Source organism: Panthera uncia, assembly GCF_023721935.1.
Source record: "Panthera uncia isolate 11264 chromosome E2 unlocalized genomic scaffold, Puncia_PCG_1.0 HiC_scaffold_20, whole genome shotgun sequence".
Taxonomy (NCBI): Eukaryota; Metazoa; Chordata; class Mammalia; order Carnivora; family Felidae; genus Panthera; species Panthera uncia.
In genome coordinates, this window is record NW_026057589.1 from 25,745,492 (window position 1) to 25,769,279 (window position 23,788).

The 23,788-nt window shown below is 53.3% G+C and overlaps 2 protein-coding genes across 2 annotated transcripts; one reads left to right on the top strand and one right to left on the bottom strand.

Annotated features, from left to right (window-relative positions):
• The first annotated feature begins 1,339 nt into the window (after positions 1-1,339).
• LOC125916270 (AFG3-like protein 1) lies at positions 1,340-18,753 on the top strand. The gene is given in 8 exon segments (XM_049622403.1): positions 1,340-2,472; positions 4,820-4,954; positions 5,150-5,228; positions 5,231-5,304; positions 5,759-5,846; positions 16,258-16,434; positions 16,437-16,501; positions 16,597-18,753. Coding segments are annotated over 8 exon segments (1,071 nt in total). The 5' UTR covers positions 1,340-2,271; the 3' UTR covers positions 16,849-18,753.
• A 1,309-nt stretch (positions 18,754-20,062) lies between these two features.
• On the bottom strand, positions 20,063-21,808 carry DBNDD1 (dysbindin domain containing 1). The gene is made up of 3 exons (XM_049622955.1): positions 21,653-21,808; positions 21,153-21,293; positions 20,063-20,220 (listed from the first exon to the last, which is right to left on the bottom strand). The coding sequence occupies exons 1-3, from the start codon at positions 21,795-21,797 to the stop codon at positions 20,063-20,065; spliced, it is 444 nt and encodes a 147-aa protein (XP_049478912.1). The 5' UTR covers positions 21,798-21,808.
• Between the last annotated feature and the right edge of the window lie 1,980 nt (positions 21,809-23,788).

Consider the following 23,788-nt stretch of genomic DNA (forward strand, 5'->3'; position numbering starts at 1 on the left):
GGCAGTGTGGAATCTTAGTGCCTGGATGTACCAAATTTTAACTCCTGTTGCTGAATTGGTTTCTGTTTATTAAAATGGAAATAGGTTCATACCCCAGGCTGAAAGTATTCATGTTAGTAGAAAAACAAAACGGATCTGTTCTGCAGAGCGTAGGCTGAGGTAGAGCCACAGTCTGGGTCTGTGGAGCACGTCCGAGCACAGAAGCACGTGGTTTGCTGCCGAATGCCCTGCTCTGCAGGTCTGGCGTTCTTTTTCCTAGGTGGACTGGCTGGAGGTTGTGAACAGTTTGTGCGTGGTATTCCTGCTCCTGGACGGCATCTGAGGTGAGGGGTAAGTTCAAGGCTGAGTGTTCCTCCGTAGGGCTTTTTTTTAATGTAGAGCGTAGGGGCACCTGGGTGGCTCAGTTGGTTAAGCATCCGACTCTTTATTTCAGCCCAGGCTATGAACTCATGGGTTCTTGCGTTTGGGCCCCACGTTGGGCTCTGTGATAGTTTGGAGCCTGCTTGGGATTCTCGGTCTCCCTCTCTCTTTGCCCCTCCCCTGGTGCATGCTTTCTCTTTCTCTCTCTCTCCCCCACCCCCCTTCCTCTCTCTTTCAAAAATAAATAAATAAACTTTAAAAAAGAATTGAAAAAGTAAAGTGTAGTTTTCTGTGTGTGTGTGTGTGTGTGTGTGTGTGTGTGTTTTCAAAAACATGCCTCTCTTGGTTTCACTACCCAACAGCAGAGGTTTCAGTTAAGAGGATCTTCACAATTCTGCCCTGGCAAATGCTACTTCCCATGATTAATAACCCGTGTTAAGGGGATCGTTTACCACATTGGTGTGTAGCAATAGCAGTGTTCCAAGTAGAACAGAATCCCCGTGTAGGGCTCTTTTTTAAAATTTTTAAACAATTTTCATTTATTTTTGAGAGAGAGAGAGAGAGAGAGAGAGAGAGAGAGAATGTAAGTGGGGGAGGGGCAGAGAGAGACACACACACACAGAATCCGAAACAGGCTGCAGGCTCTGAGCTATCGGCACAGAGCCCGACGTGGGCTTTGAAGTCCTGAACCATGAGATCACGACCAGAGCCGAAGTCCGATGCTTAACTCACTGAGCCACCCAGGCACCCCACACCCGCCTGGTGTAGGAGTCTTAACTGTGACTCGGTTTTGTCAAGTAACATGTAAGAACCATGATCTGAGAGCTGGGAGGAGAGAATAGCACAGGGACACAAAGACGGGACAGACAAACCTTTGCAGTTGTGGGAGCTTCTTATAGTTTCATCCAAGACCCAAAGCCTGTGGTTTCGTGAGGCCAGACCCAGGCTTTGCTGGAGGAGCACCGGTGGGGGGGGGGGTGGTGGCTGGAGGGGGAGCCCAAAGCTGCTCTTGAATCTTGGTCTCTGCAGAAGTTTGTGTGGTTTAACATCAGCAGTGTTGACACCTTTGAGCGGAACTTGGAGACTGCTCGCTGGGAACTGGGCATTGAACTCCCCCAACCAGACGGCAGTGGCCTGTGCCACCGAGAGCGACGGGTGAATGTCGGGCTCCAGTCTGGAGTCTGTGGTTCTGAATACAGAACAGTTCAGTGTTTAATCAGCTTTGGAGGGGCGCCTGGATGGTTCAGTCAGTTAAGTGCTCGACTCGGGTTTCGGCTCAGGTCATGATCTGGCGGTTTGTGGGTTTGAGCCCCTTGTTGGGCTGTGTGCTGACAGTGTGGAGCCTGCTTGGGATCCTCTGTCTCTCTCCTTCTCTGCCCCTCCCCAGCTCACTCTCTCTGTCTCTCTCAAAATAAATAAATAAAAACTTAAAAAAATTTTTTTTTTACCAGTTTTGGAGTGTGCTTCCTTTGAGCATATTGTAGGCATCTGCTAGTTTACTATATATAGTAAAATGAAGAAATAAATTCTGTTTTCATGGAGGAAAGAATCGATTGGTGAAATATTTAGGCAGGCAGCCCTTAAGAAATAGTATAACAGGGCTCAACTGTGAGGGGGCTGTGCTGGGTGTGCTGGGGTCCGTCCTCCTCACCCCCAATTTCAGGTGTCTGGGCAGACAGACGTGTGTGGGGTGAGAGGCTCAGGATTGGGGAAGGCTGGATGCTGTGTCCAGGCTCTGACATGTTTTTAAAAGATACTGCTCCCTTGTGTAGCATCAGTCTGCCCTTCACAGCCTTTCTCCCGAGGGAACTGATGAGTGGTTTTCTTGGATCTTCTAGGTTTCCCTTGTGAATCTGGTGTCCGCCCTTCTCCTAGTGGGCATCTTCCTCTGTGCTGTGAGGAGGGGGCCCGATGGGGGCCGGGCATGGCAGGCGAGGACGGGGGCCACCTCTTCAGTGCTGGGGAGACACTGCCAGGGTCTTAAAGTACAGTGTCAACGTGTGGTTTGCAGATGTAGCTGGTTGTGAAGAGGCCAGGTTGGAGATGATGGAGTTTGTGAATTTCCTGAAGAATCCCAAGCAATGTCAGGACTTAGGAGCCCAAATTCCAAAGGTATTGATTTCAGAAAACATGATAAAGCTCTGAGCTCCAGGTCACAGTCAGAGATCACCATGGGTCAGTGTGGACAGATACGGGACAATTGAGCGTTTTCTAGAGATTGTGTATTTTATTAATCATGGGAAGTAGCATTTGCCAGGGCAGAATTGTGAAGATCCTCTTAACTGAAACCTCTGTGAGTTTACTTTTTTGAACTATGAGCTTGTGCAATTATAGGAACAGTCCATACCCAACTGAAGTGTGTTTGTGTTCACTTGAAGCACAAACATTATTGGCTTTTCATTTAGAGGCCAGTCTGTCCGTCTAGTTTGGTGCCAATGATCAGAATCTTTTGTTAAATGTCCTGCATAAACCACACGTTACCTACAGTTTTGTTCTCTAAATGAAGTGAAAACTTAGAGCAGTCTGAGTGTAGAACCGTGTATTTTCTTATGACGTTTTTCTTAGAGTTTTCTTTCCTACTCAATTTGACATTTTTTTTAGCTGTTTGCCTTTATTGCTTTATTTTCCAAAGCTTTCAACTTAGTTTTTGAAGAAACAACCTTTTTTTATTCCTGGTTTTTTTTTTTTTAGTTCACACAATGTTAAATTACATAATTAAAATAGAAGCACAGCTTGCATAAACAGGTTTGGGATCAGATACAGCTGCCTTATGGTGAGCCCTTGACCCTGCTCTGGACGGAGGGGTGGGGTTGGTGTGGGTCAGGGTTGTTGTACAGCCATTGTGATTCTGGCTGCTGTGTGTTTCTGCTGGTGCCTCTTTGTGTCATGGACCCTTTGATGGCTTGACAAACTGCCAGTCCTTTTCCCAGAATGATTTGCATCTTAAAGGAAATGGAATCACAGACCCTTCAGTCATCCCCGGGCTATGTGGACCAGGCTAAGAGCGCCTAGTGTAGACTGCTCTTTGGACACAGGCCCTTGTAGGAACCCTTGCTTTCTCCAGCTCCTCCCCGTAGTGTGGCCGCCACTAGACAGTTTGTTCTGAACAACAGCAACAGGTGACCGCTGTGAGCCTGGGGACTAGAGGGTAGGAGGTGCTGTCCTGTCTTACAGGCTGGGGAGTGTTTGCTGGAAAGCATGTGTGTGCGACAGAGGTGCAGCTCGCCCTGGTGCTCCCTACTGGAGATCTGCCAGCGCCTGGCCCAGCTGCTGGTCCCCTCGGCTTTGTGGTTGGGTGCCGCAGGGGGTGCCTCTCTTTGCTTCTTAGGATGTCCAGCTGCTTGTACGTGCTTGCAAAGTGGGTGTGATAAGCGGTGTGGCGGTCAGGTCACCAGGAAGGGCCTCTCACCTGGAGTGCGACCCTCCAGCAGTGTGTGGGCTTGCGGGAGGCGTCTCTGTCGTTCTGTGTGGTGCCGAGGACATCAGGACCCACATGGGTGTGGGCTCCTCCTGGGCGTAAAGGCCTACAGTAGATGTGGACACACGTACCCTGGACTCTCAGTTGTGCGTGTGGTCACGCGACTGGCAGAGGTGGATTCATGGCGCACCGTGACCCTAACCCACGTTCACGGGAACATGGGGTCCAGCACCATGTTGTGGACTTGAGTTTTGTGACTCCTTCCCCCTACCTCTTCGTGAGTGCTTTGTTGTTGTTTTTAAAGACTCAAGGAAAAAACACTGTATGGTCTCCTCTGAGGTAACTAGATGCTAACCCACACCCTTGACTGGAAATGGGGCAGTAGAAATTCCCTGCTTGAAATTTCTTTTCAGTTTTCAGGTGTGACGGTAATCCATAAGACGAACACCGAGGTGTGTTACCAGAGTGTGAATTGGTGTCACTATTTTGTAGAACGGTTTGACGGCACCCGTTAGACATTCAGACCCTTTGACCCAGCAAGCCCTGCCCTCGGGAGCTCTTGTGAAGACATGGCCTGCTTAGGTGGATGGGCTTTCGTGTGTCTGTGGTATTTGAACTTTTTATGGTGAACGTGGTTTAATTTTCTTTTTTTTTTTTTTTTTTCAACGTTTTTTAATTTATTTTTGGGACAGAGAGAGCCATAGCATGAACGGGGGAGGGGCAGAGAGAGAGGGAGACACAGAATCGGAAACAGGCTCCAGGCTCCGAGCCATCAGCCCAGAGCCTGACGCGGGGCTCGAACTCACGGACCGTGAAATCGTGACCTGGCTGAAGTCGGACGCTTAACCGACTGCGCCACCCAGGCGCCCCTAATTTTCTAAGAAAATATTAGAAGGAGAACCTCGGACTAGAAGAATGGGGCATCATCTCATGGGATTCTTGTTAGTGACGCCTGGAAGTCACCCGTTTAAATCAGAAACGGGCCTGTCTTTGGGTCCCATCTGTCCCCTTTAAGAGCCCGGCATCACCTTTCTGTTTCAGGGAGCCATGCCCACTGGTCTCCTGGCACTGGAGCTGCTTCTTGCCACAGCCACTGCGGGGAAGGCCAGTGTGCCTTTCATCACCGTGAATGGGTCAGAGTTCCTGGAAACATTTGTCGGCATTGGGCCAGCAAGGGTAGGTGGGCGCTTGTCCTCGAGTCAGACAGCCCCGGTCTTTGTGTGGACCCGGCAGTGAGCACAGAGCACGCCGCACATGTTGAGATAAGGGTTGGGTTCCGGAGAAGAGAAGCAGAGACTTGGGTTAACAAACACTCATTTTTGTTTTCATACCAGGAGCAAAATAGACTCTCTGTGTGGATTCCTACTTTAGGTTCGTGACATGTTTGCAGCGGCCCAAAGAAACGCTCCTTGTGTCTTGTTCATTGATGATATTGATGCGTTTGGCGGGAAGGAGGCCGAGGGCATTTCGGAAGCCAGAGTGACCGGGAGAGCACGCTGAACCAGATGCTTGTGGAGGGATGGATGGTGAGTGCACGCTGCTGACAGCCGCCGAGAGCAGGCCTGTCCTGTCGGCACTGCCACATCTCGCGTGACCCTCCTCCGGCTTTTGTTTCTATCAACTCCCTGGGTGAGTGAGCGTCCCTGATGGTTCTGTTTGTAGGAAGGCTGCTCTCAGGCAGACTTAATGGAGAAAGCTATGTTAGATCCACAGAGGCCCCCCACTGCCCCCTCCCTACCAGCAGGAGGGGTTAGTGGAGATGGGGTGGTGAGATGAGGAGAGGTGAGGCCCTCCTGGGGAGGTGGACCAGGTAGATGAGGGCTCCCCCACCTCTCCTAGTGTAGGCCTTGGTGCCTGCAGGATGGTGTGGTTGGAGCCTTGCTCCTTCCCCTCTGAACCTCTCTCCTGCTGCCCTTCCTGACGCAGAGTCTCATGGGTGTGAGCCCACTCCATGTCCCAAAATCTCTCTCTTTCTTTCAGTTCAGACTTCTCCTCAAAGTGATTCCAGCTCAGTGTGTCTGGCGGCTTGTCAGGCGTGCTGCTATCTCACTGGAAATGTCTACATGGTGAACGTTTTTCAAATTTGGAGATGCTTTCACTGGTCCCATGGCAAGTTTTCATCTTCATCTTGGGGCTGCCAAGAGTACCCCAGGTTTGGTGATTCACTAGGAGGACTCCTAGGACCCCATGTGTAGCTGTACCCACGACCACGACTGGTGACAGACACAGAGCAGAATCCGCGCGGGGAAGAATGTGGTCCAGGGAAGCTGGCTGCAGCTTCCCTCAGGACGTGCAGGAGGCACCGACTTTTCCTGGCATGGAGCTGTGACGACATGTGGGCATGTAGTTGACCAAGGTTTTCAGTGGGGGCTGGTCCTGTGGCACTCTCTGCCCAGTATGTACCAAAATCCCAGCCTCCCGGGAGGAAGGCAGGTGCGCAGCAAAACCACACTGTACAAACAGATTAGGCCTAGGGAGCCCCTCTTATCAGGGAGCAGTGGAGACCCTCCCCAAATCTCAGGTCCCAGAGCCAGCTGGGGGCCACCTTATAAGCAGAGCTTGAGAGGCTTACTGTGTTAGATTCTTTCTGCCCAGACAAGGCGTTCCAAAACCCTTTGTCATAGCTCGTATCCAACCGTGATTCTAACTAGGTTAGTACTCTGTTCTGAGGTCTCAAGGGGCTGATGGGAGAGAGCATTCGGGGGAAAGAGGGTGGGAACACCACCACTTTCTCTGCTGGCGGCCCCCGTTCTCTGCAGTCCTGCCTGCCCTTGACTATTCCAGTTCCCTGGGCCTTGTGAGCCCACTAGGGCTGGGTGGATGGAGACCTTGGGAAGTAGCTGGGGCACTGACACCGTGGACAGTCTCCTTGCTCCCCAGGGGTTGGGGGGTGGCATCGGGTAGTGTCAAGCTGTCAGGAACCAGTGGTGAGTCAAGATGGAGGTCCACACGTGGGCCCAGGTCCTGGGGGGTCCCAGTTAGCCGGGGAACGTCTGACTGCTCTCTGACGGAGACGCGTCTCAGCCAGAGCAATGGGGTCTGTGACAACCAGAGCCAGTGGTGTGCTGTTTGTGTCCTGCCCGTGAAGGGTCAGAGGGAGGGGCCCCAGAGCCAGCCCCGGGCAGGAGCGTTGGCCCCGCTGAATGGCCTCTGTAGTCCGTTTGGAGTGAGCAGAGGAAGAGCAGAGCCAGTGCAGGGCGGCTCAGGGAGGCCAGGGTCCCTAGAAGGATGAGCAGGTGTGCAGAAGAGGACAAGGCGTCAGGACCAGAGAGAGGGGGAGAGCTGTCTGGGGATACAGCACTACCCCAGTGGGTGCCAGCCGAGCCCCCTCCTCGGGCGCCCTTGCTTCTCATGTCCAGGGTTCACCTCTTTCACGAACGTGGTGGTGGTGGCTGGCACCAACCGCCCTGACCTCCTTGACCCGGCTCTGATGCATCCTGGCCGGTGTGACTGACTGATCTACATCAGCAAGCCTGCCGGTCACATGGCGCTCAGGTTTGGGGCTTCATGCCCTTGTGCTAAAGGTTAGGTTGGTTAGATCATTACCTGTGTATTTGGAGGCGATTTCTTTTCTTTTTTTTTACTTCTTCCTTTTTAAGCAGGCTCCATGCCCAGTGCAGAGCCGAATGCAAAGGTTGAACTTTTCACCCTGAGAGATCAAGACCAGAGCTGAGGTCAAGAGTCGGACCGTTAACCGACCGAGCTACCCAGGTGCCCCTGGGGGTGGTTCGTTTGATCAGGGCCCTGCAGTGGTTAATATTAACATTTGGAAAAAGTGGAAGCTTGTGGATGCCCTTGGGTGCTGCTAGTTGCTGTCTCCCGGCAATCCACTTTTGGGAGTGACAGGTGTGGCTGGGCCTGCAGAAACGTCACTTCACCATACAGGTGGGAGTGCTGTGATACATCCATGTTTCTGGCGCGGTGTTGTAAAAACTTAGAGGGTAGACAAGAAGAGCTCACCCTCACCTTTTGCTCTGACAACTGACATCACCTCTTCCCTGGCCCTTTCCGTTTTTGAGAGCGCGTCTGTCCCGCGTGGACTTGCCCTGCTGCCCAGGGTGGTCCTCATCTTGCTCACTGTCGGCTCATGGCCCCGGGAATGGATTTGATGTTAGAGGCAGCACAGTCATGAAGGTGTTTTAATGAGTTCAAGAGCTGAGTGTACGAGGGGGCTTGAACTCGCAAACCATGAGATTGTGACCTGAGCCGAAGGCGGACACTTGACCGACTGAGCCACCCGGGTGCCCCTGCTCTGATTAATGATAGTTTTGCTGGATATAGCATTCGTGTTTGACTTTAAAAAATTTTTCTTGTCTCACTGCTTTGAATATTTTGTTCCACTGCCTTCATTTTACTATTTCTGATGAGGTGCCAGGCACCAGTCGTCATATTGCTGTTATCCTCTATGTGATGAATCTTTTCTGTTGCTGCTTCAGGATTTCCTCTTTGTCTTTTGCTTTCAACACTTTAATTGTGATGGGTCTCTTGCAACTTCTGGGTTTCGAATTATAGTTAGAAAAGAATCTCTCGTTATTTTCATATTATGGACACATCTTTATCATGTTTATGACTTATTTTTTTTACATTTACGTCTCTGACCCATTTGTACTTTATTCTGATATATAGCTTGAGATATTGCATAAATTTGATCTTTCTTCAAATAACTATCCTATCATTGCAACACCATTTTTAAATAGTTCATTACTGACGAAGAAACAGTGCATTATCTTGACTTTACCCACTGAATGGGAGCCTTTCCAAGGACAAAAGGAATTACAGAGAACATTTCAGATTTTTTAGTTGTATCACAGATAGTACTATCAACATTGTTATTTTGAAAGTATTTCACGTAGGGGCGCCTGGGTGGCCCAGTCGGTTTAGTCTCCGACTCCTGGTTTCAGCTCAGGTCACGATCTCACAGTTTGTGAGTTTGAGTCCCTTGTCGGGCTCTGTGCTTATAGCACAGAGCCTGCTTGGGATTCTCTTTCCCTCTCTGCCTCCCCGCCCCCCCCGCACTGTCTCTCAAAAAAAAAAACAAACAAAAAAAACAGGAGGTAAGTGTACCTGACCTTCGGGATACTTCATCATTGCTTCCTGACTCCAGATAACTAAGTGTGAAGCAGGGAAGGTGCCTGGAGCCCCAGGCTGTCCTTGTAGATTTTGCAAAGTGGCTACAAGTGACTCTGCTCTGACCGTCTGTGTGTCTCTGTCTTTGTTAGGCCCCGACATCAAAGGCAGATTGTCCATTTTCACAGCCCACCTACACCCACTGAAGCTGGGTGGGAGCCCCTGTAAGGACACTCGCGGTGCTCCCTTTGGGCTGGGTGGGAGACCCCCATAAGGACGCTCGCAGTGCTCCCTTTGGGCTGTCACGGTGCTCACTCACAGGTGAGTGTTGGCCAGGCCGGGGATGGCCTCGGGTGTTACATGCGATTGGTAGGTGGTTTCTGGTTGTAGGATTCAGTGCTGGCTTGTGCCCACCTTTGTCTTTGGAACTTTGAATCTGTTGAGAGACATCAGAGGCCTCGGAGATGATTAGCCCCAAAGCTGATTTGTAGCCATCTGAAGTTCTAGTTTAATTCGGTTTAGACTTGGTGAGTTGTTAGTGCAGGGGCCTCCCTAATGCCCGAGCACAGACCCACCGCAGTGAGGAGCCGTTGCTGCATTATACGGTCTTGGGCGTCAGCTCCCAACCTGGGGGCTCCCCTTGCTTTTCTCTTTTCTTTGTAGTTGAAACCAAGATCCTGTACTAGGAAACTTGTTTCCCCACCAGGGTGGTTTAAGCACTGGGAGTTTAGGGTTTTCCCAGGGGGCTTCCTGCCCAGGTCATCGTCTACTCAGCAGCCCTTTGGAAGCCTAATGATTACTGTGATTACTGTGATGAGCCCTGCCATCCCCGGAACATTCTGCTGTGCAGCCTTGTCCCCTCCCACTGTTGTGCTGCCATCTGCCATCTCCCTGGTGTTCTGCCCAGTGCGGGGTGAGGGCTGGGGTCAGGTCACACATAGGAGTGCACGTTTGTTGGCCACAAGATGATGTGTGAGGCGTTCTCATCCGACCAGGCCGGTCTGTTTCCTGCAAAGAATGTGCTCTCTGTTCTTCCTCCTTGTGACTCCCATGTCCACTTATACACCAAAGTTAAGAAACTTGAATAGGCCTCCCAGACTCTCGTCCCAGATATACATTAGAGGCTGCCCAGACTCAGCAGGATGACCTAGGACCTCACCAGCCTCCTGCGGCAGCTGCCTCATCGAACTGCCCTCCTCTCTCAGGCTGGTCACGTGGATTCCGCTGTCCCCGAGAGGCAGACCCAGCCTTTGTGAATGTCGACATCGCAGGGACAGAGAATGGTCTCTCTGTCCTCACACACAGAAGGGGACACAAGAATTCTTAGAGGAAAAGAACTGTTGATACATTTTCGAGAGCCACATAAATAAGTGCAAGCTGTGGCGCTCTGTGGTTCTCATGTTGTTGAGCCTTCATCTCCGCGTGCGCCTCAGGCCCCTGTGTGGGAGATCCAGTTTTTTTTAAAACCTGGATGTTCCTGGGACGCGTGGGGGCTGTCGGTTGAGCGTCCGACTTCGGCTCGGGTCGTGATCTCACAGCTCGTGAGTTTGAGCCCCACGTCGGGCTCTGTGCTGACGGCTCGGAGCCCGGAGCCTGCTTCAGATCTGTGTCTCCCTCTCCCTCTGCCCCTAACCCACTCACGTTCCGTCTCTGTCTCTCTCAAAAGTAAATAAGCATTAAAAAAATTAAAAAAATAAATAAAACCTGAATGTTCCTTGGGAACCTGACGTGTAAAGTTCTCCTTTAACATTTTTGCTCGTTCTTTGCGCTATAATGTAGTAACAAAAGTAAATGAGAAAAAAGACATTTTAAAACTTAGCTAATGATTCAACAAAAGATTACAAAGTATGCAAAGAAACAGTAAGTGTGGTTCATTCACAGGAGAAAGAAATGGACAGAAACTGTCCCCAAGGTAGCACAGACATTAGGGTTACTAGAAAAATACTAATGTCACCTGTCTTAAAGTTGCATGCCTATAGAGCCAGAGGGGACCAGAAGAACTGTGTGTCTCAACAAAGAGAATATTAGTAAGAAAACAAATTACAGGAAGTAACCAGATAGAAATTCTGGAGCAGAAAAGTACATGACTGAAATGAAAAGTTCACTAGAGGGCTCAATAGCAGATGTGAGCTGCAGAGGAAAAATATTGGCAAACTTGGAGATAGGCTAATATTACCCAGTCTGAGGGGCAGGAAGAAGAAGGAACGGAAAATGTACAGAACCTAGGACCAGATGGGACACTACCAACATGCATATTATGGCAGTCCCAGAAGGAGAGGACGGAGGAAAAGGGGCAGTGAGAATATCTGAAGAGATAATGGGTCAGAACTTTCCAAATTGGATAAAAGACAGGAATCTACGTTCCCGAGATGTTCAGTGAATTTCAAGTAGGGATGAACTCTAAGATCCATCGAGACTCATCATCATCTGTTAAAGCCGAAGAGAGGCTTGGAACCAGCAAGAAAGAAAGGATACAGTGTACAAAGGGTCATCAGTGAGACTTGATAACGGATTTCTCCTTACACACTCAGAAGGGCAGAAGGCGGTGGGGTGACATGTTCCAGGTATGAAAGAGAAAACCTGTAACAAAGAATTCTGCATCTGGCAAAACTGCCCTTCAGGAAGGAAGGGGAAATTAAGACGTTCCCAGGTACTGAGAAGTTGAGGCAATTCATTGTGTTTAGACGTAGCCTACAGGAAATGCTAGAGAGAGTCTTCAGGCTGAAATGAAAGGGTGCTAGCCAGTAACTTGAAGCCATGTGAAGAAATAACAGTGGTACTGGTAAAGACAAGTGCATAGAACAATAATTACAATTTCTGTGATGGGTATGTAATGTAGAAAGCTGTAATCTGTGACAATAACAAGGTGAAGGTGGAGGGAAGGAGATGTACAGGAGACATTTGTACGGTTATTAAAAGCCAGACATGGAAGAGCTGGTCTTAAAATTCACGTGGAGGGGCGCCTGGGTGGCTCAGTTGGCTAAGTGTCCAACTCTTGATTTCAGCTCAGGTCTTGGCCTCTGGGTCGTGAGCTCAAGCCCTGCGTTGGGCTCCGCACTGGGTATGGAGCCCACTTAACAAAAACAAAAATGAAACCAAATCCTAAGTAAGTAAATAAGTAAATTCACACGGAGTTGCAAAGTGCCCAAGTAGCCAAAACAGTCTCATGAAAGGAGACGGAGTTGGAGGACTCCTGCGTCCCTATTTCAGAACTTGCCACAAAGCTCGGTGAACAAAACACGGCCCTGACAAGGCGGACATACTGACAGAGGAAAACTCACGAGTACAGATGCGGCCTGTACATCTGTGCTTAGTTGATTTCTCTTAAGGTTGTGAAGACCGCTTAATGGGGGAAGGACGGTCTCTTCAAAAAAATGTGCTAGGACAATGGGATATGCACATACAAAAGAATGAAATTGGACCTTGGCACCAGATACAAAAGGTAACTCAAAGTGGGTAAAAGACCTGAATTTCAGAGCTAAAACTATAAAAGTCTTAGAAGAAAACATGGAAGACCAGATCTTCATGACTCTGGACTTGGCAGTGGTTCCTTAAATACGATACCAGAAGCACAAGCAACAAGTGGAAAAATAAATCGGACTTAATAAAAATTGAAATCTTTTTTTGTGTCAAAGGACATTACTGAGTGAATAAAAAGGCAAGTATAGAGAACAGAGAAAAATATTTGGAACTCATGCGTCTGATGAGGGTCTAGAATCCAGAACATAAAACCCAATCTAAGAATGGGCAAAGGGTTAGAAAAGACATTTTTCCAGAGAAGATAGACAACCGAAAACCACATGACAGAATGCTGAGTGTCATGATTTATTAGGCAAATGCAAATCTAATGAGGTAGCACTTCCATGCCACGGACGGCTGTGAAAGACAGAGTTGGCGTGGATGTAGAGGTACAGGACGTCTAATAGGGCTGCTGATGGGAGCGTAAACTGGGCTGACTGGGCTTTGGGAGTCAGTTCGGCTGTTCAGAAAGTAAAGTACGGGGCCCTCCTATGACCCAGCAACTCCACGTGTAGGTATCTACCCCGGAGACTTGAAAACCTGTCCACACAAAGACGTGTACGTGTGTTCACAGCAATGTTGTTCACACTAGCCAAAGGGTAGAAACACCCCAAACGTCCATCAGTGCATGAATGGATAAACAAAAGGTGTGTATGTAAAATGGGATATTATTCAGCCATGAAAAGAAATACTGGCACGTGTTACAATAGGGATGAACCTCCCAATATTATGTCAAGTGAAAGCAGCCAGGCACAAAGGGCCATGTACTGTGTGATTCCATTTATATGAGGTTTATAACAAGTCCGCGGAGACAGAAAATACACGTGTGGTTAGCTAGGGTGGGCCCTGGAATCCCCCACGTCAGGCATAGGGTACCTTACAGATGATGGAAGTGTCTGAAATTAGGGCAGGAGTCGTATGACTTGATAAACGTACTAGAAGTCTTTGAGGTACACCCTTAAACCAAGGTAAACCAAGTGCCAAATTTTGGTTTGGAAAACCGCCTATGGATCCTGTGAGCCGAGGTAACGCTGGGGCCCCAGGTCAGCCCGCGGAAGGCCCCCCACTGCTCCAGGGCTGCCCAGCTCACCTCTGACGAGCCTTTCAATGGCCTGCTCAGAGTGCTTCTCCTGAACACAAAGACCCAGGTGGCAGGAGGCAATCGGGGCGGCTTCGTGGCCCTGATTAAGATGGGTGGATTTGGGGGCGCCTGGGTGGCTCAGTCGGTTAAGCGGCCGACTTCGGCTCAGGTCACGATCTCGCGGTCTGTGAGTTCGAGCCCCGCGTCGGGCTCTGTGCTGACAGCTCAGAGCCTGGAGCCTGTTTCGGATTCTGTGTCTCCCTCTCTCTGACCCTCATGCTCTGTCTGTTCATGCTCTGTCTCTCTGTCTCAAAAATAAATAAACGTTAAAAAAAATTAAAAAAAAAAAGATGGGTGGATTTAATGTTGAATAAATTACACCTCAGTAAGCGCTTAACCAAAAAACCGGCCTGGCCCCAAACTGGTGACTGACAAAGTTGCTGCCTGGCTTAGCTGTGATCCCTGTCGTGGAGCTCCTCTTGTAATACCCAGTCCGGGGCACTCATGACCAGTTTCTCCTTTCCCGGGTCGGGTGCTGGCATTTTGGTGTCTGCCACGAAGACCCAGAGTTCCCTTGGCTCACGGGATCCGTAGGCGGTTTTCCAAACCAAAATTTGGCGCTTGGGAATCTGCCAGCAGCCTTCATGCTCTGTCTAGAGCTACGTTTAAAATCTCAGAGAGGTGGGGCCTGCAGGGCAGTGGCTCAGGCCCTGGTTTGGATGCTAATTGCAGACTGGAGGAGGGGGTTCCTGGAGAGCTCCCTCACGGAAGCCACAAGGACAGCCCTCCGAAGGTGGGTGCTGGAGTGTGTGCTTCAGCGCGGGCGATGGCTGCCTGGCCTCCTGGCTTCAGCTCAGCAGCTCGGGGACCTGCAGTCAGCGGGTAGGGATCTTGGGGAGCTATGGCTGGCAGTGGGAGGGGCTCGCTACCAGGAAGGCAAGGGCACTGAGCTGCAGCTACGGCCACGGGCGGCCTCCAGGGAGGGGAAATCCTTGTGATGCAAGGGGCCCCTGAGAACTAGAACGGGTATCCGATTGTTACATGGTTGGCCCCAGGTGTCAGGTGCCAGGCACTTCCCAGGCGTGTCCCAGTCTCCCCAGGGTTCCACACAAGGCACCTGAAAGCAGACAAAGCAGACCCCTGGGGGGCATCTGAAAGCCCCTGGGGGGAGGGGCGCTCTGGAAGACTCCTGCTTTCCCAGCGACCCCCAGACCCCCACGCCTCACCTTGATGGTGGATGGAGCTGGGCACCTTGGACCCCACCCTCGCGCACAGCTCAGTCAGGGCTGCGTGGTTACTGCAGCCTGACTGAGGTTTGAAGGTAGGTAGCACAGGAGAACATCCTCGCACAAAAAAATTTAAGGCTAGAACTTAAGGGACGGAGATCAGGGAGGTGCCCAGATAGCCAGCGGCTGCCCTTCCTGTGTTGTCAGCCCCACAGCCGTGAGAACCAGTGCTGCTTTGCTTTGTGTGTATCTTCTCACTAAAGCGTGACAGGTATGGAAGGGTGGGGAGTATTGGGTAGCTTCTGGAGAGTTGTCTTGGCAGCTCGGGTGAGCCGTTGGTGCCTTTGCTCTGTACTGCTAACCGCCTGTGAGCTACGGTGTGGGAAGCGTTGGGAACCACTCCTTGTCTCCATGCTTCCTGTGTCACTTAGCGAGCCACAGAGCATAGCTAATCACATTGGCTGAAAATGGGCCACCTAAAGCAGTCTGCTGCGTGCAAAGTGCATGAGTGGGACACATTCTTTGGAGGTGGGGAGGCAGGGCTTCTGCAGAGCAGAAGGCAGCATCGTGTCTGGCGTGGAGGGACAGGCACCAAACTGGGCCTGAGCCGTGTGTGGAGGCTGTGAGTCTGTACGTGCTGAGCAGAGGCTCTGACCAGCCCCCAGCGTTCCCTGGGTGGAGGGTGGGGATTTGGCGCCCACTTCCCAGGTGTCCGTTTGTCCTCTGCCTCTCACAGGCCCGGCAATTTGACGTGGAGGCCTTGAGAGGAAGACACAGGTCCTGCAGCCCAGAGAGAAGGCGACCGTGGTGGACCGTGGCCCACCACGAGGCTGGGTGTGCGGTGGTAGGCTGGCTCCTGGGGTGCGCGGACCCTTTGCCGAGGGTCGGTCTCTCCGCCCGTAGCCTCGAGCCCTGGGCGTTTGCCTTACCCAGGTGGCTTTGTGTGGCCTGTGGTTATGCGGGCGCAGTACGTGTCACAGCGGCAGCACTGTTACTTGTCGAGGAATTAATTTAGGTCTAGAGTTTGGTCCAAAAGATTCCTTGGGGGGGTGGGTGGCAGAGAGGAGGAGTGGAGTCTGGATGCCAGCCACCTGGCACCCAAGAGGTTTGATCTAAATTTCCCTCACTTCTAAGCTTTGGACCTGGCTCTTCTGGAGCTACTTTGGGGTGGGTAGGCTGGAGGTTGTTTCCATGCTAATCTTTGGGGTGACCCTACCCCGACCTGCTAATTCTGGGTAGGGCCCAAGAGGCTCCTCTCCTCCCACACCCTTGTGACCGCTGGTCACAGTAGGGCAAGTTGGTCTGGGGTGGGACCTGGATGGGGCAGGAGCTCTGTGTGCGGAGTGACCGGGGCACTTCCTGCCTGTGTCTTACAGGTATCCATCATCCCCCCGGGGCTCGGCTCTGCCCAGTACTCGCCCAGGGAGCAGTGTCTACACACAGGAGCAGTTCTGTGACCACATGTGCACGATGCTGGGGGGCAGGGTGGCCGAGCAGCTGTTTTTTTTTGGGGGGGGTCACAGGTCAGGGGCCCAGGGTGACTTGAGGAAGGCCACCCAGAGCGCCTATGCTCAGGTAAAGGGCAGGGACCCCTGCAGGGTGGGATCCAGCCAGGTTCACCCCCAGCTCCTTCCAGATTGTGCAGTTTGGGATGAGCGAAAAGCCGGACCACGTGTCCTTCGACTTTCCCCGACAAGGCGAGATGCTGGTGGAGAAGCCGGCTCGTGAGGCCGCCGCCCAGCTCACCGAGGAGGAGGTGCGGTGCCCGTGGGCTCCACCTGTGAGCAGGCCCCGGCCCCGCCGCCCGGCTGCCGAGAGCAGGTGGAAGAGGTGAGCGGGGCAGGTCCTGGCTTGGGTCTGGGGCTTGCCTTCGCAGCGCCTGCTGTCCTGGGAGCGGCTGAGTGATAGGCAGCTGTGATTTCTAGGCGGGCAAGCGGCTGCTGGAGAAGGGCAGACATGGTGAGTTGCTGGGGCGCCGGCCCTTTGTGGAGAAGCCCGCCTACAAGGAGTTTGTGAAAGGCACCAGCGGCCTGGAGGAGGACACCTCCCTTCCTGAGGGGCTGACGGCCCGGAACCAGGGGCGGGAGGAGGGGCTGCAAAGCGCTGCGTGCGAGAGAGCCCAGCTTAGCAACCCTGGCTTTGAAAGCTGCTGCCAGAATCACGGGGAAACACGTTAAAACCTGATAAGGGCAAAGGAGCATTTTGGATACCTAGAGGATGGGGTCCCGAGTCAGAGGGGCGGGCCGTGAGCCGTAACTCCCCTGCCCCACAGGAAGCAGAAGGCACGCCTCTTCCTGGTGGAGCCTTGAGTTTAGACCTTCGTGGGCCTCCCATGAGGGGAGGGGGGTGATGGGTGGATTTGGTGGGGACAGGTGTGAGTACTCGTGTCCTTAATCACCCCAAGGAGCAGAGGCTTTTGGCTCAGTTCAGAAATTGCACGGTTTAGTGAAGTGGCAGAATTAAGGGAAAAAGCAGCCAGTTACCAAGGGAAAGTGTTGGGTTTGGGTTGGTGGAAGGCCTGTCAGTGCGTGGTTGGGGGGAGGGTCGTGGAGACATGGGGGGCCCTGAAGCCCACCCCGCCCCCAGCACCTGGGTGCTGCTCTGAGCTCTCGGGAGGCAGTCTCTCCACTGAGGCCAGCACCCATTCTCAGGGCAGACAGCTTTACTGACCAGGGTGTGTCTGGATTTAAGTCCCTTCTCCAGCTGGCTGTGTTCCCTGTGACCCCCTTTTGTTAGAATCACAGAGAGGGAGGGCCTGGACCGAGCTGGGGACCTGTGGGTTGTGTGCAGGGTCCTGCTGTTGCTGCCCCCCCCCCCGGTAACCCTCTTCCTGGTGTTTGGGCGGCTGCCAGACGAGAGGAAGGCCAATTCTGGCTTGTGAGCTCTAGGCCTCTGTTGCCTTATTTTGTCTGGTTGGTCTGAGAGCGCAGCAAGGGCCCAGCCCGGGGAGCTGGGGTCAGGACTGGAAGCCTGGGGTCAGTGGCAGCATCCCTGCTTGCCTCCCAGAGTCCTCGGCACCACGACAGTAAAGGGGTGTCAGCCGCTGCCTCTCAGGGGGCGGGTGGATGTCTGGGACCCCGGTGACACCTGCTTGCCTCCCAGCTGTTGCTCATGGCACCCTGGGTGTGGGGGTGGGACGTCTCCACTTGCCACACGTGACCTCTGTTCTCTGCTTGGTCAAGACCAGACGCTGGGATTTGGTTTAAAAATTTCTGAATCATTTGTTGTGTTTGCTTCAAAAATAGAATTTCCAAGTTGGGACAAGCACTTTCCGTTTTTGTTGTGTGTAAGACATGCCATCTTTGGATTTTTTTACTTCTCCAGAGCTCACCGTGTCATGAAGTCTCCACTAAACTCAACCTTCATTAGCTGAGCTAATGGGACCCTCTGACAGAGGTGGGAGGTGCTCTCCTCAACCCCGTGAAAGCCCCATGATGTCCAGGACCTGGGCATTGGTCCATTTTGGGGCTTGGTGCAGCCTCCCTCAGGCTCACACCCCCAGCACACGTAGGTGAATCCCAACCCCTGCTGTTTTTTTTGTCTTGGATACCCTTGCTCTCGCTCCCTCTGGAGTCTCCTAAGCCCTTTCCTTCACCCCTTCACCCTTTCACCCTGTTTGGGCCACCTGGCCACACACTACACAGGCTTTGAGTCAGTTCCTGGGCCCAGGGATGTGGGAGACCTGGCCTAGAACCTTCCATCAGGGAGGCTCGGGCTTCCCTCCAGAGAGGCCAGCAGGAGGAACTGCCTGGCAAGGAGCCCTGGCCCTGTTTTCTGGGCCCCTTGTTACATGGGTAATCAAAAGAATTGGGGTTTGGGCCTCACCCTTGGCCTTTTCCTCACAGTCCCAACCTGCTGGCTGCCTCCTCGTGACCAGTCACTGCTCTGGGAATCTGCCTGGGCTCAGAAGACTTGGCGGGGAGCTACCTTGGGCCTCTTCTGGCCTGGGCGTGGGCGTGGGCGTGTGCGTGTGCGTGTGCATGCGTAGGAGGGGATCTTCACTTCCTAAGGACTAGAAATCCAGGGCACTTGTCCCTGACACGTGACCCATATAAGCAGCCCAGAGTACAGCACCGAGGAACCCCCAGTGGCTTCAGCTGGAGAAGGCCCAGCGCAGTTTTGCTGCTAGGGCAGCTCCTCTATCCTCGACACGCTCTTCTGAGCTCTGGTGTCACCTAGAAAGGAAGAGACACTGGTTGGGCCTTAGGAAGAGGTGAGATTTTAATCCCAATGTTGGTAAATAAACTCTGCAGAAGCCATAGCAGGAAGGCTAGAGATGGAGGAAAAAGACGCAGGGGGTGGGGGGGGGGGGCCATGCAGCTGCCCTGACGGGGTTTGTGTTTAAGTGGACTTCTGGATGGTGCCTGGCAAACATCCTTTGAGTTGGTCCTCCTCGAGTGGAGGGAGCAGGCCTGTGTTCTCAGCGGGGGACTTGCCTTTAGCTGTGCACAGCGGGCCCAGGGCACCCCCGGGGCTTCCATAGGAGGGCAGGTTCTCCTCCCTTAGAAACGTTTCGGTGGGGAACGGGTCAGGGCGGGTTGGCCTGGGGACCGAAAGCAGACTTACGTATTTATTTTTAAACTGTTCTTGGATTTGCTGTCAGACCAGAAGCCTCTTTTATCCCTTAGCTCATAAAAAGCAGCATTGGGAGCAGCTGAGCCTGATGCCCTTAAGTTGGGGCCTGGGGGCTGTGCAAGGGCCCCTCATATTCCCAGTCCCCCTCGGGCATCTCTACCCCAGGCCAGGACGCCAAGCAGGGGCACAGATGCTGGACTGTGTCCCGGGCAAGGGCAGACCCCGCCCACCCACACAGTCTGAGGCGGTTGTGCCTTATTTGGTGTTACGAACCACGGAGGGTGGGCTTGGCTGTCACACGGGGACCAAGACAAGCAGGGTCTTAGGGCCTGAGGAGGGGGCCCTGGTGCCAGCAATGCTCCCTGGGTGGCAAGAAGAGGATGGGACTGAAATGAAGGTGGCATTGTTCAGGACGGACTCCCCTACCCACACACTTGGCTGGATAGCAGAGCATCCCGCGGGCTGGAGCACAGTGTGGCCATTCCCAGACCAGAACCCTGAGGCCCTCAGGGGGTTGGCAGAGAAGCTGTCTCCGACTTAGGTCCCCCTCACCCCACACCCCCTCGGGATTCTTGTGGCAGATGAGAGCACCCCTCCTGCAGACAGAAGTTTCCAAAAGGCCTAGGCCACTCCCACCTCGTCCTCAGCCATTGTTGTCCGAGACTCAGGGACTGGGACGGAGGGGGACATAAGGCCATTGGGCTGTGCTTGTGCTGGGGCACCCCGAGAACCTGACCCAGAGCCACATGGGTGGGCAGTGTCCATGGGGTCAGTATTGTCCGGATTTGTCCTGCCTCGGCCCCGGGGCCAGCTGGCCTAGTCCTCCTTGGGTCTCTCCACGGTGAGAAATGTGTCCACAATTGCTGGTTGGCGCTCCTGGTCACCAAGTGGCTGCTTTTCTCGGTTCTGCTCGGCCCTGGTTCGCGTCCAGGAGGGGGAGCGCAGACAGCCAGACCGGGGTAGTGGGTGCAGGCCTGATGGGAACATAAGGGTCAGGTCATTCCTGCAGCTACTGGGCTGGGCCCCCGTGTGCCTCTCACACGGGGTCTGGCTGCACACTGGGGTCCCCCGGGTGTTTAGAAAACACAGATGCCAGGCCACCAGCATTACGGACATGGGGGTCTGGAGGCGGCATGGGCAAGGACGTTTGTGATGCCCACAAAAAAGAGGGTCTCTGTGCAGCTGAGATCCCACCCTGGCTGTGAACCTGGCCCACAGCATCTGAGCAGTCCGTCACCCTCCCAGGGTGCAGGCTGTACAGTACAGAGCTGGAGGCTGAGCCCCCCATTCCACCCCCTGCCTGCACGAGGTGCGATCAGGGAGAGAAAACGGTCCCTGGGTCCCCATACCCCCACTGGCTGCGTGGCTGTTTCTGGAGCCCTATAGGGCTTGGTTCAAGGGCAACACTTCCCCAGCAACCGAAGGGGAAACAAAGGACTGAACTGTGGTGCCAGGGTCGATGAAGGCCACCCTGCTTGGCTTAGCCTAACTTGTGAATGATTACATTCACATTTAGTAAATTTCACTTTTTGGTGGGACTATGGCTTTGGCCTTTTGTTGGCATTTGGAAAGGAGAATTGAGGAAAACAGGAGGGAAATTCCTTAAAGTTGGGCAAATAGACATGTAAAATGCAAAAATATTGGGATGCTTCGCTGGCTCAGTTGGAGGAGCATGCGATTCTTGACCTTGGGGTCGTGAGTTCGAACCCTATGCTGGGGATAGAGATTACTAGAAAGAATAAAATGCCAAAATATTGAACGAAATGGTACAGTGACAAACACTGATTTTGACACACGTGTGAGCAACAGTTATTTTCCGAAATAGGGGTTTGAGGAGAGCTGTGTTTGGTCGGCTTGGGCCCCAGGACCGCCCCACGCTGCTCACTGCGCCCCAACGCCAGCCCACCTGCTGGCGACTCGCTGGCCAGGCTCTCGTCGTCCGAGTCAGCAAAGACCTCAGCCAGCTCCTGGTCGGACATGTCTGTCAGCTCAGTGAGATCCAGGAGGTCAAAGTGCACCTCCAGGGAGGAGACGCTGCTCAGGGGCTCTGCGGGGCCGGGCAGGGGGATGGCTCGTCATGGGCGCAGTCCGTCCACCCAAGGCCCCCCATGAGCCCCAGGGAAGAAGAGCTCCAGGTGAAGCCCTGTGTGGCCAGGATAAGACGGGGCAGACCCAGACACCCCCGTACTCCACACACTCAACCCTAAACACCTTCTGGGGTCCCCCACTTTGCAGATGGTACAGCCAAAGCCCACAGAGCCAGAGCTGTGAGAGCTCAGCACCACCACCACTGCCACCCTGGATACACCTGGGGTACTGTTTGGACAGGATGGGGACCCTGCCCTCCATTTCCCAGGGGATCGTGGTCCCCGTGGGACACATGCTGGGCAGGTCAGCTGTACTTACGCCGCCTCTCTGTGACCTGCAGGAGCCCCGGTGCTGGTATCGGGATGCCCACCTCCTCCTCGGCCGTGGGCGAGTGGCAGCTGTCTCCTGTCCCGTGGGCCAGGGTGCCCAGGGCTGCCTGTGGCACCTCATTCTCCTTAACCATTTCTGCAACAAAGACGGTGTTACCTGGGAGGAGAGATGGGGGCGGGGAAGACCTGGGTGTTTGGTTCACTGAGCCCCCCTTTGAGGCCCCGGGCAGTGAGCAGGGTAGCCTTGGGCCCGGATGCCAGACACTGGGCAGTGGCCTCCTGTGGATGGGGAAGGGGGTGTCCAACAGCGTCCTCTGTCTCTACTCTTAAGTCCAACCAAGGGTGCAGTGGTCTCTCTAGCATTTCCTTGCCTTTTGGGTCCCTTTGATCCAGAATAGCCCCTGCTGGCCTGCCTGCCCTCTGTGGATTGACTTTTAAAGTCCTATGCTGTTGTGTTTGAATGCTGAATAATGCATTTTCATAGTAAGATACTGAGGAGTGTTCCTCCAGGTTTGCAGGGTTTTTTTTTGTTTTTGGAAGACGTAATTACTCGTGTTTTGCATTTGATGATTTTCTCAGATGAGAGCAGGAGGCCCTGTGGGCAGTCTGCTTGGTAGAGGCTGAGCCGCTCAGAGATGGGGTCCCTGCCCCAAGGAAGCACCAACTGCACCCTTCCGTTCCTCGGCCCAACACCTTGTCTTCCCAGCTCATGTCCCTCCATCCGTACCTCCTACCAGCCTCTCCAAGATGTTCCAGAACCCACCCATCTCCCCCTCCTGCTGCCTGACCTTGTCACTCCCTGAACTCAGCCAGAGGACCTGTGAGGCACGTCCCTTGAGGCAGCTGGACCCCTTGGTTCCTCCGTGTCCCTACCGTGGCCCCCAAAAGAGTGAACAAATGCCTCCTGACTCCCCTCAGCAGTGCTCTGCAATGCCCCAGCATCCATGCCTGTCCCACGGGGTCAACATTGAGAGCTGGGTGTGTGCGAAGCTACAGGAGCATCTACCTTGAGTGTTGCATCTAGGAGGGTCCAGTCGGGCCCCCACTGCCAACAGCTGCCTGTTAGGGGTGGGCCTGTCCCCCCCAACAGGGTGGTCAGCAGCCTGGATGCCGCCCAGCAGGTCCTGTGGGTCTAAAGGGTTTCCAGCTGAGTGGGAAGATAATGCCATCCATTCACAGCTGTAGGGCTCGCTGGGTAACACCTTGGCCTCCTCTTGGAGGGTACCACTGTTCCTGGGAAGTATAGCTGAGGGGAGATGCGACTGGGCCCTGCCCATGCTGTGTCATCACATGGGGCTGGGAGCCGGATAGGGGCTCAGGGGATCTGGCTTCCAGCTCTCTGACACATTTGGATTGTGGCTTTGGAGTATCCTTGGAGGATACAGTTACATCCACCAGTGTCCTGGCCCTCCCAGCCCAGCAAGGACACCTTCCCAGCAAGATGGCACAAGAGATGTGATTCAGACCCTGCTCTGAGCTGGGGTCAGCAGGGACGCCTGTCTTGAACCTCCGACCAGCCATCTGAGAGTCCCTGTCGAGAATCCTCAAGGAGCCTTTACTCCATGGGACACTGTTTCCTTGAGGTGGGGACTACAGAACCCCAGTCCCTCTCTGTGAGGGTGTGAGTATCCATGGGCTCACATCACGCTGGTGTGTGTTGTCGTAATTCTGAGACACTTCTATACCCATGGCCCACGGTGACGGGTGAGGCAGGGGGACACAGCAGGGGATGCACATCACACAGATGTCATCAGGACCTTGGCTGCTACTCTGAGTGAGCTGGGAGAAGCCGCTGAAGGGTTTTGAGCTGAGTAGGATGACCTCTACCTCCATTTATGTGAGATGCAGGCCAGGTGGGAGGGATGAAGTCCATAGGTGCTGAGATAGTATGAGGTGGGGGACGAGCATCATTACAGATGCTGGGGTCCAGGGGTCTTGGACAGCCTAGCCTGTTGTGCTGACTGTAAGAAGCACATTTTGGCAAATTTCAACATCTCTGAAATAACAAAGCATTTGCGGTCGATGGTATCATGGAGCCAACAGAAAACGGTAGCCCTGAATGTTTCAAAGTCATCAGGTGTCTAGTTTTTTATTCCTTTCCATGTCTCTTGGCAGTTGGGGTGAT